This window comes from Gallinula chloropus, assembly GCF_964237585.1.
Source record: "Gallinula chloropus genome assembly, chromosome: 3".
Lineage (NCBI taxonomy): Eukaryota > Metazoa > Chordata > Aves > Gruiformes > Rallidae > Gallinula > Gallinula chloropus.
This window is the reverse complement of record NC_140087.1, coordinates 94,871,539-94,886,008: the sequence shown is the minus strand read 5'-3', so window position 1 is coordinate 94,886,008 and position 14,470 is coordinate 94,871,539. Positions and strand designations below refer to the sequence as shown.

At 39.0% G+C, this 14,470-nt stretch overlaps 1 protein-coding gene across 1 annotated transcript in view; it reads right to left on the bottom strand.

Moving 5' to 3' along the window:
- Positions 1-14,470, bottom strand: part of EYS (eyes shut homolog) — a gene marked incomplete at both ends in the record, with an annotated part of 784,773 nt that overhangs the window by 40,874 nt on the left and 729,429 nt on the right. Inside the window, one exon of the mRNA XM_084261159.1 lies at positions 1,395-1,577. Within this exon, the coding sequence (XP_084117285.1) occupies positions 1,395-1,577 (183 nt within the window). The remainder of the gene's footprint in view (positions 1-1,394; positions 1,578-14,470) is intronic.

Here is a 14,470-nt window from a genome sequence, read left to right as displayed (position 1 = left end):
AAATTTAACAGAAAACAAGACCTAAGAAAATGTCAAATGTATTAACACAGCAAATGGAGGATAGTCTGTATTCTACTGATGTAATGTACAGCAGTTGTTCTGTGCAATGTATATGTAACCACATAGGCAACCCCCCCGCCCACCTTTTAATAGTGTAGTTTGGAACCTCCCTGTCTTAAAGCTTCTAATAAGAATTTCTCCCTTACTTCATCTTCTTGAAGTATTAATTTTCTGATGCTGTTCAACGTAAGTGTAGGGTTCTCATAAGTCGTGGGTCATATCTGCCAAACTGATGTGATGTTTTAGATATGGTAAAGGACCTACTGTTGCTGTAGACTTAAATAACTGAATCACTCTCCTACTGTGATGGGTACAGACCCTAAGAAACCTCATTAAACCTCCCTCGTCATCTTCAACAATCCCATAGGACAGTTACAAATCCAAAAGTTAGCTTATGCTCCAATTGAAGAAACAATTAAGGAAAAATAAGTAACATGTTTCCTGTGTTTTATTAAGCATAAAGTAGTTTGTACCCTGACAGCTTTAGGTCTGCACTAACATTTCATTAATTTCTTCAATATTATGGGTCCTGTTCTGACAGCAATGCTAAGATTGATGGAACACAATAGTATTACTATTTTATCCCAGTTCTGTGTTGAGACCATGTTAGCCTGCCACTGTGGGGTTCTGTGAAGAGATACCTGGAGTATTGCTGAAATCTTAGTACAAATATTGTACTAAGTAGTTTTACATAGCCTGCTAAAGCAGCACAGTTTATTCATTGCTAATTTGGCTTAATTTGTATTGAGCCATCATAGGGGTTAGTGTCTCATAAATAACACAGAGTGTAATTCTGGCTGCCACAGGGCTGGATTTTGGTGTTAAGAGTCCCATGGGACACTGAAATGCAGCCACTGTGACAGCAGCAGCAATTCCTGGCTGCTCCTGTGGCAGGTTATTTGAGGACACAGGAAGAAGAAATGGCAGGGTGGCTGTGGCACACTGGATGGATGGGTTGATTTTCCAATAAAGTAAGTTTCAGCGAAAGATTTGAAGCAGGAGCTCTCAAAACTGGGCACAAAAAAAATGTAATCAATAATGAAATTTATGTTTACAACTGGAAATAGAACCTTAATCTCCCAGTATCCATTTACTTTGTTCAGAAATATGCTGCTTCAAGTGTAATTACTGGAAGTGGTTATATTTCTTAATGTAAAGAAACACTGTACACTCTGATTGTTTACTGTTTGTTTACAAAACAGTCAAGTATTGAAGAGATCATTTCCCTCCTAATGGAACTGTATCCTAAAAAGAATAAAGAAAAAGCTGTGTATATTTTTATCCTACTTATTTAATGAATATTTAAAAGGATAGCTAATAAAAATAAAGCTTACCTTGGCCCTTCTGTCCAGTGAAAAAAATCAAGTTATCTTGTAAAGCTGAGCGGTGGTTTGCCAACTGAAATTTCAAGTGGAACTCATAGTAGAAGGTGATATTTGGGATTGTAGAATAAGCTAGGAATGAGGTATAGCCGAAAACATCCATGCCACTGAAACTAGGTTGGCTAATATTAATAGCTGCATAAAGAAAAAAAAAAACAGAAAAAAAAGAGAAAAAAAGAAAGAAATCCAGAGTTAGGCAAATTCTTTTATATATATATGCAAATTCAATTAAAAACCCATTTTAGAACTTAAAAACTAATAAATAATACTAACAATATGACACATTGTAGTATTTTACACACAGGCAGATAGAGTTTGGCTTTCCTCTGAGTGTAATCTCTATTTTTCAGCTTTTGTAAACAGGCTTCTTTTACAACAGAATTCTTGGCAACTACTGCCATCTTCTGGACTCTAGATAGCATTGTTAAAAAGCAGTACCCTGCAGTACTGTACAAAATGTACAGTACTCTCCTGTTAAAAGAAATGCCATCTCTGACATGCATCTGAGTGAACCAGCACAAGGTAGAGAAGTACAGGTAAAGAAATAAGAAACCTTATAAAAGGATGAATTTGCAGCAGAGTGAATAGGACCTACATGAACAGTGTTGTTCACATTATTTGTTCTGTTATTTGAACTGTCTGAATATTCAGGAATTGGGCATCCAGAAATTATTTAACATTGTCATTTAGGTACAGTTTAATGAGAATTCCTCTTATGTTGGGCCCTGACCAAGCAAATCACATAAATTTTTCTGAAATACCTTTGCCAGCTGTAGACTCCCTGCTTCCTGCAAAGCTGTGAAGGTTACAAGTTCATTCAAACACTTACTGGTTTTGTGACATGGAAGTCTATAATTTGAGAACTGTGGGATTGTAAAAGCAAATAAGAAGTAAATAAAATGAAGTTCAAACAAGTACTGGTAAACACTCAATAGAGCACTGGTACTCAGTACCCACATGTCCCCAAGGACTGCTTTGTGGAGCCAAGCAGCCAGGCTGCTGTAGTCAATTCTGGTAGTCGATGCTCCCAGCAGACCTAACATAATGCTTGTATTGATAATATGGGTTAGTGAAAAACAGGACAGAGAGGAAGAACAGCTGAATAAAACTTAATCCTGAACAAAGATTCAAGTAGTTATCTCCAACCAACCTGAGCAACAAAGGATCCAGCTTTACTAATGAAGGCAGTAGGAGGGATTGGGGGAGGAAAGAATATGTAGCTGCACCATGTAGAAACCAGATTCGGAAATGCCAGTAAAGAATTATAACCTTCCCCAACTAAACCTATTTTACCCCAAGTACCTTTAAGTATCTGAACCTAAATACTTACAATGTGGAAGAAACAATCACACATAATTGTGGAAGTGATAGCACCATCTCTAGTCGATGGGATCTGCATCTAAATGTGCAACCTGGGAAACTTGGTGCTGCAGTGCCTGACACTGCCTTAGTATCTGCATCTGGCAGAAGGGACAGACAGGCTCTTACAAACGTTTTCTAGCACAGACTTGGAGTCTCCAGCCATGCAGAGTGTGCTGTCCCAGTTATTAAGCACCACTTCACACGTGTGGCACAGTATGCCTCCTGTGATCTGAAATGGGAGCCAGGAAATTTCCATATGAAACAGTGGTTTTGTCCTAATTAGAAGGGAACTGGCAATGAGTTTGTTCTCAACCTAGTCTGACTGAATGTAACCTCAAGTCTCAGACCTTTGTGGCACATGTGCAATGGAGAAAAAACACAACTCTCCCATATTTAAATTTGGTGTTGGCTGCAGTCTGCTAGTGTTCCCTCACCTGAGCATGTCTGAGTGATGCTCAAATTCTGCAGTTTTTGGTTTTCACGATAGACAAGCGGCATTTTTAATCTCAAGTTTTCTTCCTTTTCTTTTTCTTGTTTCTTTATTTCTATTTATTCAATAAAACACATTTAAGAGACAAAAAGTTTTTAAAATAAATGAGTCCTTTACTTTTGTTGTCTTTTGCTGCTTCCTTTTGCATTGGGAAAGACAATTCCTATCATGTACCTCCACATAGCCAGGTAATTTGGTTCAGTGACAGAGATCACTGAAGAGTCTATTCCTGACAAGTTATTCCCAGCACAGTAAGCCACTTTATATCCTAGGGTGAAGTATGTCATTGTCTCAGCTTTTTTCTTGGAGTTTTCTAACTGGAGAGTTATTTTCTACTCATTTCTTTCAGCGCTGCCTATAAAGATGTATTTGAACACTGGCAAAAGAATGTCCTGCAAAGCAACTGGTACCAGTAGGACCTGGACAGAATGGTGCCATTCACGCTGACCAGGTACACAAGATGCAGAAAATTGTTATATATCCATATTCTTCCATTATTACTACCTACCAGTTTCAATTTCACTGCAGTTTTGACAAACAAAAGACTCAAAAGATACTGATTTATAGTTACAACCAAACCTGTATGTCATTTAAGCACTAATAGTTTTGGCCCATGATTTTGGGGCAACAAATTCAGGGCTACCTGGACCAGGCTCAGCTTTTCATTGTGTTTTCTTATGTAAAAAAGTGAGATTTACTGGGTGAAGGTTTTGTTGGAGTCATGACAAAACTCTTGATAACAGAACTGTTCCTATTTAAGGTTATTTAAAAAAAAAAATATCTAAATGACCTTACCTAAAATGAGGGGTACGTGGTTAGTCTTTTAAGAAGCCAGAAGTTGGAACTGGTTTCTTCTGTAAATTAAACATGCTATGTGAAATTTAGTTTCCTAAGTTTTCTGCCATAAGAAGTTGCTATCATTTGACTCCAGAGACTAGTATCATCTATCTTAGAGATACCCATCTGGAGTTTAATGGACACCTCAGTGATGTCTATGTTCAAAACACCTTAGACAGAAGTGACATGTTTTGAAGAATATTGTGCAAAGTCCTGAAAAAGGTGTATCAGAGAAGGTCAATGTGACATGTTAGTTACGAGTTCCTGAAGGCAGGACAGCTACTTCTGAGAGCACCCCGAATGAATGGACTACATTTGCAATCTGAATAACATATAAAGGCAAGAAGAGGAGAGCTCTATCTTCAGCCAAAACCATGATAAACATTCTGGTTTGGACCTTTACCTACACTGCAATTTTACCTAGAGCTTACCAGAACCAGGTAGAAGAATAGCACTTTACTTTCAAGATCTCCATTTAGGGAATGTTTACATATAAATCATACCTTCAGCACTCTCACAACAAAATCTGGCATGTAGCAATGTTTCACTACACTGCAATGCAAATCCATTTTATTTCACACTGGTGTTTAATAATGGTTAGACTTCTTAAATTTCAGAGTATTTCTTATTTTATTTTTTATTAATTTATATTTATTTGCTATAGGAAAGAGACGTATCTAGGTCCCAAGCACCCCACTCATCAGAAGCATTCTGCAGATGTACACAAGGGTTGCAGTCATTTGACCAAATGATGGCATCTGCAATAGAGATGTCTACATATCAGCTGACCACCTAAAGTTGCATTTTTTTGTCAGTGGAAAAATTAAGCATGTTCAGGATGCAGTGCCTTTCATGTAAAACAGGTCAGGTGAACAGTATTCTGAAATGCTTATTTGACCCCACAAAATGCAGACATAGCATTGGGTTGTAAGTCAGAATAAAGAATTACAGACTTCTTATGTGGGATGAAGCCTATCTTCTCTCTATTCCATAGCTATTTACCATTCTGCATATTCTTTGTCTTGGGTCCCCATTGCCATAACATCTAAGTGATGTACAAATTCTGAAGGCATTCTCTGAAATAAACACCTTTTTTTCCCCTGATTTTAAAGAATGGGAAGCATAGGGGACTTGGAAACGAAATTATTTGCACATAGTTGTACACTAAGTCTGGAGTGGATGGAAGAATTTAATTTGCATCTCTGAACTCCAGGTTAGAGTATAGTCATTAAACATTCTTTGCAAATTGACCTTTAAAATTCTCACCCCTGGGTGTCTGAGCACAGCATTCAAACATCTGACAAGAAGCAATTTTCATAAATAATGTCCATCTTTGCATACTGGAGCATCTCCTTTCAGCTCTTTGTGGTCTTTGTATCCAGTTCTAACTGTCCACTTTGCTGGGGCCATGAAGTACATCCAATAGCAAATCCAGCATTGAAGGGGCTGAAGACATCTCTGCTGTGCAATACCTTCCAAATGTGGGAACAGACACCATCAGCCTGCAGCTCTTGGGATTAACGATTTGTATTACTGTTGCACATATGGAGAAATCCTGTGTAAGGCAATAGGACTTCCTTCCACTGGCATGTTATATAAAAATCATGCTAAATTACTTCAGTTTACTTCTTAACAGTTTTCTCTACTGTGCTGAAGCAGTTTCTAGTAGAAGTTGGATGCAGTATCTAATTAACTACCCTATCCTTTCCAGGTAGCTATATGTGGTAAGCATTTGTAAATAGTCCTCCCTATGCTGGTCTTTGGAGAGGAAAATGTATTTAGAAATGTTAATTAATCCTGAGTCAAAAGCTTATACTTCCGGCTAAATCAATACGTCTAGCTTGACAGTTATTCCATATTTTATCTGTTTCTGGCCAGAGTTTAAACCACATTTTTAATCATGGTTTTTTTATCAAGAGATCTTTATCCAATTACATCAAAGATTTAACAATTATCAGTAAATGTGCATCAGTGTAAAACATTACTGAGATATCTTTCATGCAGTAACCTTCATTAGTTTGATTTTAATACAGACCAGTTTGCTATACTCATGTATTTTTAACTTTTATTTTTTTAAATATTAACCCTATGTGAAAAAACACAGTGATAGGTAAAACTGTTGAGCAAGATAACTCCACCTTTTCCTTTTATTCTCTTTCCACATAAAGCTATGGGGCCAAGACTGCAGAAAATCATGTAACCTTATAGCCCGCTTTTCCTTCAAACACAGTCCTTCAAAAATCTATTTGCACAATGTTTGGGGCTGGCTGAAATAGCAGAGGGCACAGCTAACCACACTGGGTTATTTCCCTTTTCCTACCTACACACCATCCAATCTGATTTCCACTCTTGCTCGTTCAGTGCACAGTTTAAAGTGGTAAAGAACAGAGACGTGTCCCAAACCAAAGGCTCCGATTATGAGCCATGCAAAAACACACTCCAAATTAACACTGTGCCCAAAACATGCCACTCTGAGGGAAACTGAAGCCTTCTGTCAACTTTTTGTCCTTGATGTTGTCCTGTGTCTCACTGTCAGGCCTGCGCCATTCATCACTGCTGCCTTCTGCATTCCCAGTACTGAGCAAGTAATAAGGTATGATATGTCCCATTGCCTCACAAACAAATAATGACAAATTAGCTCATTATATAAATATATTAATATGGTTGGCTACCTACTTCCCTAACGTTGTACATCTTATCAGAGCTAAGCATAAAAGTGGGAGGTAAAAAAAAATCAACTATAGTTTGAAAAAACTCTGAACAAAGAGGAGAGACTAAACTGACAAAGAAGAAAGAGAATAATAGTTTCATTATCTTTGAATTTTCTGTTATGAGGGAAAATTAATGTTCCTTTCAGTGTTCCCTGCCAATACATCTTGAACCACAGCTTTACAATACACTTCAGAAACCAAGACAGATGAAAGGGATAGAAAGAGACAAAGACTTCAGGCTACAGAATTACAATCAGATAATCCACTTTTTTATATTATCATTGACTAACTGTGAACAGTTATCAGCTCAGTGTCTGGCTCTGGGATCAGCAGCCATATTCACTGCGAGATGAGTATTATTCACTTTTCCTAAATACCAGCTCATATTTTTGCAAACACAATATTGAGACAGGAGTGTAAATTACTACTAGACACTGTAATTTCCAGTCTTCCAAGGTGTACAAAAGTCTTCAGTAAAATGCCCTTTGTCATCACAGACTAAGGGGACTGGGCATCCCAAAGTCTATCAGGGTTATTAAAGACTGAGGCAAAAAATATGTTGAATGCCTCTGCTTTTCCTTCATCCCTATTAGTTAGAAGATGATCTTCAATAAGTATCGGCCCAATGTTTTCTTCAGACTTCCTCTTGCTTTAATATAGTTAAAAAAGCCCTTGTTGTCTAACCAAACACTGGCCTGTTTCAACTCTAACTGACCTTTGGTTTTTCGTGTCCTGTCCCCACACAAATGAATGACAGCCCTGTACTTGTCTTGTGAAACCTCAGCTCGCTTCCAGGGACTCCAGAGTTTCCTTTTCTTCTTGAGCTGCACAAGGAGTTCCCTGTCCAGCCAAGCTGGTCTTCTGACCCACTTGCTTGACTTCTGACATAGTGGATGCCCGCTCCTGCATATTTATTTACGTGTTTTGTTTGTTCTGCATTAAAGCTGTTCTCTTTAACAGCCAACCTGCTTTCCTCACTGGAAACTCTGGGAAGTGCAAGGAGGAAAAGATAACAGGTGTGCAGTGCCAGGTGGGAGTTCCAGGTGGTAGTATAATGCTGTTGATGTCTGAAAGACCAATGTACAGAGTTAGTGATCCACATACTGGGTGATTCAGGTGTATGCCTTCCCCTCCCTGCCCCCAGTAAGTACTTCGGTATTCCTTTTGTCTTGTGGTATCAGAAGTCACGGACCCCATGGGTCCTATTAGCTTAGCTTATTTCTGTAATCATATGGACTAGTAACTTGCACTTCTAATTGCAAACTGAGATTTGAACTAAGAAGTGATTTTACTGCTCAAAGATGAACATAGGGATCTGAAAAACTGGTAATACACAGCAGCTCTGTGTGTGTGTGTTTTGTAATGTTATTATGATACTCCTTATATTGGAGGGGAGGGGGAAGTTAAAGCCCAGCTAAAAGCAAATGACCCAGAAAATAAATTACCTTGAACAGGAAGAAGAGCAACCCTAATCAGCATCTCCCAAAGTATTTTAACACTGACCAGAAACTATTTTTTTGTGGTGGGTTTGGGTTTTTTTGTTTTTCCTGAGGAAATTCCCTTTGGGCATCTGCTGTCACCGAACTGCATGATTTAGTCTGCAGACCCAAGCAGCTCTGAAGGTGACATTGTGTGCCAAGCATAACTGCACAGAAGCAATTCACTTGCAGACTGATTTTCACTCTGCAGAGCTTGGAGCAAGTGACTATTCCCACTTCAACACTTTGAAATGAATTTTATACATCGGGGGAATACATCCTACAGCCAGCCTTCTGGAATCCTTTGGATTGTGAAGCATTACTATAAATGTTGCTCAGAAACGTTTCAAGGAGCACTCTTACAGATTGCTGTGAATGTATGGCATGCATAGTCTTTTTCAGTGTGTGTTTATTAAACACAATGTCACAGTTAGGACTCTTTTATGTTGTCACACACGTATGTAAATGAACCACATAATGAAATTTAAACATTGAAGTTTGGTCTAAACCACTGCAGTTGACTCACCTTTGCAATGCACATTCCTTTGAAATCATTGCTTCTCCTTTTAAATTTGCCTTTGTGCTTACAAAGTCTTGATTCCTGGTTTAACAAAATGCCTCATATTATGATCAGCAGCTTCCCAGAAGGGCCCAGTTTCTTGTGTAACATATAATTAACAGCAGCTTCAAGAGCTTAGAAGTCCAGGTGTTAATTTCCATTACTGCTGAATGAACTACTTCTGCTTCACTCACATTTAGGAGGCCATCAGAGCCCCACAGTACAGTAATGCCCTGAAACTTCCACTTTAAAACATGTCCATTTTTTATTTCAAAATTCCTTTAGCAGGTATTTCCAACATGCTAGCTTTATATTTTATACACCACACAGGCTTCCTGTACCAACCAGGGGAATACTCCCAGTCTGTACTTAGAAGAAAGTGTTTAAAAAAACAGAAAAAAGAAATAAAGAAATTCAAGATATGGTAGCAACTCAACTAACTCTAGGTCCTAACTCTGCTTATTTTGGTGTGATACAACAATACTTGACTTTCGTTTCATGTGACCAGCAGGGGTTTGCCACACTTACATTACAATCATTATAATTAGAATTCTACTTCACTTTAAAGGAGTTGAAGTATGGTGGTATGGACATCTCTTTGACATGGTCCCCCAAAACATCCTTCTCTCTAAATTGAAGAAATACAGATTTGATAGGTGGACTGTTTGGAGGACATGGAATTGGCTGTATAGTTGCATCCAGAGGGTAGTGGTCAATGGCTCCATGTCCAGATGGAGAGGGGTGACAAGTGGTGTCCCTCAGGGAACTGTACTGGGACTAGGATTGTTTAGTATCTTCATCAGTGACATAGGCAGTAGGATTGAGTACACCCTCAGCAAGTTAGCAGATGACACCAAGCTGAGTGGTGTGGTTGAAATGCCAGAGATGGAATGTCATCCAGAGGGACCTGGGCTAGCTAGAGAGGTGAGCATGTGCCATCCTGAAGTTCAACAAGGACAGGTGTATGGTTCTGCACTTGGGTCAGGACAATCCTCATTATCAATACAGGCTGGGGGATGAAGTGATAGAGAGAAGCCCTGGGAAGATGGACTTGGGGGTAGTGTTGGATGAAAAGCTGGACATGAGCCAACAATGCGCACTCACAGCCTAGAAGGCCAATCGCATCCTACGTTTCATCAAAAGAAGTGTGGCCAGAAGATTGAGAGAGGTGGTTCTCCCCCTCTACTCTTCTCTGGTGAGACCCCACCTGGAGTACTGTGTCCACCTCTGGAGCCCTCAACACAAGAAGGACATGGACCTCTTGGAGCAGGTTCAGAGGAGGGTCACAGATATGATCAGAGGGCTGCAGCACCTCTCCTACCAAGACAGGATGAGAGAGTTGGGCTTGTTCATCCTGAAGAAGAGAAGGCTCAGGGGAGACCTTATAGCAGTCTTCAAGTACCTGAAGGGGACCTACAGAAAAGCTGGGGAGGAACTGTTTGGAAGGGCATGGGACAATGGTTTTAAACAAGAGCAAGGTAGGTTTAGTTTAGCCATTAGGAAGAAGTTCTTCACTATGAGGGTGATGAGACACTGGAACTGGTTACCCAGAGAGATGATGGAGGCCCCATCTCTGGAGATATTCAAGGTCAGGCTTGATGAAGCTCTGAACAACCTGACCTAGTGAAGAAGTCCCTGCATACTCCAGGGGGGTTGGTCCAGACACCCTTTAAAGTTCTCTTCCAACCTAATGCATTCCATAATTCTACGATTCTCTCTAACTGTCTGAGCTCAAGATCTCTCTTTGGATAGAGCAAGTCTTAGATCCTGTGAAATAACAAATCTCCCCAGATGACAGGCAGTTCTAGTGCTAAACCAATTATCAGTTGCTTCCATACTGAGTTGTTGATACGTCTTCCTGATCAACTTTTAAAAAAGAAAAGACAAATCAAATATATAGCAAACATTTTCAAAAGCATTTTACAGAAAAAATGTGTTTAGAGCACTGTTGGAGAATATGTATTCATTTGGTCTGAAATGGTGCTATTTGTCAAGATCACACAGTCACTGGTGCAATCCTCACTACTGGAGGAGATTTACAATCTGCAAGAAACACAATTCAAGCAACTTTTTAGTAAATTAAATGTGAAAGGAAGTTTATCAGACCAGGGCTTGAATGTTAGCTGCTTTCACACAAAACTGAAAAGCCAGAGCTGAATAACCAGACTCAGTTTAAATGACAGAGATCCCTTTATGTACAGCTTAAAAAAACAAAGTCACTTGGGAGACTAAGTCAAGCTCCCTATGTAGCCATACTCTCTGTTCCAAACTGCTACATATTGATGATGTGCACTGCTAAATACTTCCTGCTTTCTATTTTAGTAAGTGACTAAATTCTTGTTTCAGGCAAGTCCACCACCCAGAGTTGAAAGTCACGGGGGACATTTAACTCCTCAAATAAACAGTGTTTGGTTATGTGACAAATGCTCACCTGCACATCCACAATGCGGCATAGAGACAATTGTAGGTAGGGGAACTCAATTAAAACCCTGCCCCAGCTACTGCCAGCACTATTCCAAGAGCCATCACCCAACCACAGGTCCATCTCCACAATCCCAGAGTAGCACAGAACCAGGTGGGCATACAAATTAAGGACTCAGAGGAAGGGACACCCTGTCCAGGGTCTTTCCAGGGTTGTCCCAGGAGACTCTCAGCCCCAGTGTCCAGATGTGACACCCACCATGACAAGTTAATGCTTAGATGAGCCCGTTTTGTACAGAAGGGTGTAACTGCCATGAGGCATGGAACACATACGGGATGCAGCTGAAGGGCATTTTGGAACAGCACAGGACTTATGGATGTTCAGGGGAGGAGGGAATTAGGTGATCTGGGGAGGAACATGTGTGGAAAAATAGAGGGATACAGGAATAAAAAGGGTCAGTCACATGTAAATAGTTGGCAGGTCAGCATGCTTGCCTGGCTGTGTCCTTCACCTGATCAGTGCAGCCTGTACTCTTTTCTAACTTACATTACAATCTCCTGTCCCACTTGGCACATAATGCCTTAGCTATGGAGCTTCTTGTGAGAGATTTCAGTACATGTGGTCATCTAGAGATAGAAGACCTGTAGTGATAGATACTGCATTTTACTACATTATTTGGAAAAATGAACATGCTCTGAGGAAGATTTTCTTGATATCTGACACAAGCATAACATAACTATGCTAGACTTGGAGCAATTGTTTCCAAACTGCTTACAGTGCAGTATGCTCCATCAGCTTCAGAAATGAAGAAAAACTCCTTGTTAGTCCCAGGAGCTTGTCTGGTTTTCCATATTTATATAGGTTTCTCTAATAGAAGTCACTATCTGCCCCTAAATTTTTGTCTCGTTTGTCATATTTAAAGCAGCCTTACAATTTTCTCTCTTTTAGAATGTTGTGCATTTCCCATAAAATGATGTATTTTTTAACTTATGCCAAGTGTTTTGGTTTTGGTTTTTTCCCATTTAATAGTGACAAGTGTTTTGACTTCTCTTACATATTCATAGATATATATGTTGTTCTTATTGTGACTTCCAACTCTAACAGATGGCAATTGAAGCTCTGATATGAGCAAGACCCATAGCAGCTGCTGTAGCTCTATCCATACCTTTATTTATCCTTCATTTTTTGTAAATAGTCCATACTGGTAAAAACAGCAATTCTGGCATAAACCCAGCAGTTCTATTTGGTACATTCACCATATTCATTTTAACAAACAAGCAGTGTAACATCTTGCTCATTTCTTCTTGATGAAGACCAACTATTATTTGATAAGCATTTAGGAGAATGCTCATAGACAAAGTAGTATGCACTTGGTTACTCATCATAATAGTAAAGAGATTCTGTATCTTAAATGGGAGGTGATTTGTTAAAAATATGTCTAACTTGACTTTAAATTTTACTGACCACTTCTTTCTCATAAATTCATTATCTGGACCATTCATTTTGTTATAGTAAACAATAATATACATTGTTCTACCTCTGTAATTGGACAATCTATCATTATCTTCAAATAGCTTACTGAAATGGATGGCTTTGATGTTTCTATATTGTCTAAGGCTGCACCAGCCTTCACTGCATTATGTATGGCTCTGTTTCTCCCCTCCTTGTTCAGTGTTAGCTTAAGTGGTAAAAAGGCCTTTTGAAGCTCATTTTAAATTTCAATGCAAAGTTTAGCTTAATAAGACTTCATAGCATCATCGAGTCATATAATATTTTGGGTTGGAAGGGACCTTCAGAGTTCATCCAGTTATAACCCCCTGGCATGGGCAGGCACACCCTCTACTACTAGACCAGGTTTCCGAAGCCCCATCCAACCTGATAGGCTGAGATTGATAAGATAGATAGAGTGAAACAGAAAAGCATCAATCACCACTGTATAAAGTTGTGGCATTCATACCTTGAATATTAGTCACCTTTTGGACCTTAATTTTAAAGAGGATGCAGTTGAACTGAGAAGCAGCAAAGGAAGGCAGCCTGGATGACTAAAGATATGGTGTGGCTGGTATCCTCAAAATGACTGAATCATCTTGAAGTATTCAGAAACAATATTGGGAGATTTATATAAAATCAGGAGAGGCATGGAGAAGGTGAACAGGGAAATACTCACTAAACAGGATACAACTCTGTAACAGCTGTTCTAACAGTTCTAAGCTTGAGGCGTTAATGTCATTAGCAATTGCACATGTAAGCAAACAAATGAAAGCAGTTCTGCACAAGATATATACTTAAGCTCTGAAGCTTTTTGCCACAGGATATTGAATATCAAGTTTGCATGGACTCAAAGACCTATTAGAGAAGGTCACAGAAGAAAAGAAATTTATCAAGGGCTAACCTAGATACCAACCCCAACACATGAAGTCCCAATGTCAAGTTAAGGAAGACTATCAAGGAAGTATCATACATGGTTCATGCACTTGCCTATGTATTTGTCTTCAGCTATCAGTTATCAGGGGTAGATAAAAAAAGGATAAAACATAAACATTCATCTACTGAAAATTTTGGAAATTCCTTCTAATTAAAATTTTAAATAAAAGGTAGAGGTGTATATGGTATGAACAGACAGTGCAGACTTCGACCTGAACATTGCTTGATATATAAGGCACTTCACAAACACTGCTGAACCAGCTCAGTTATTTTTCAGTCATTGCTTCTTGCTACATAGAGTGTTAGGGGAAAAGAATACCTTAGATGTTAACATACAGGAATTTCTGACCTAGAACAATCATTATAATAAATGCTTGAGAAATAAAAGCCCTTCCACTTGATAATATTAAAATGACCTATTCAACTAGATTTATTAATTTCCCTTCATCCTGTCACGTATTTCATAGCAAAGCACTTGGGAAAGTTTAATTTGTTCCTCTTTTTAACCTGAGAAATAAACCAAATTTTAACACCTGGTAGCATTTTTACAGTCCAGAAAGCATTGTTTATATACTCCTTTTATTTACCAAATGTACAAGTAATGCTTCCTAAGTAAAGGAAAGATCGAACTACAGGAGAGGTTAATTTCTCCAAAGGAGCCCTCAGAAAAACCCCTCTCACCTTTTCTGCGGGTAAATTAACGAAAGATCAGACACAACCTACGATTTCCTAGCTTGTCTGTTCT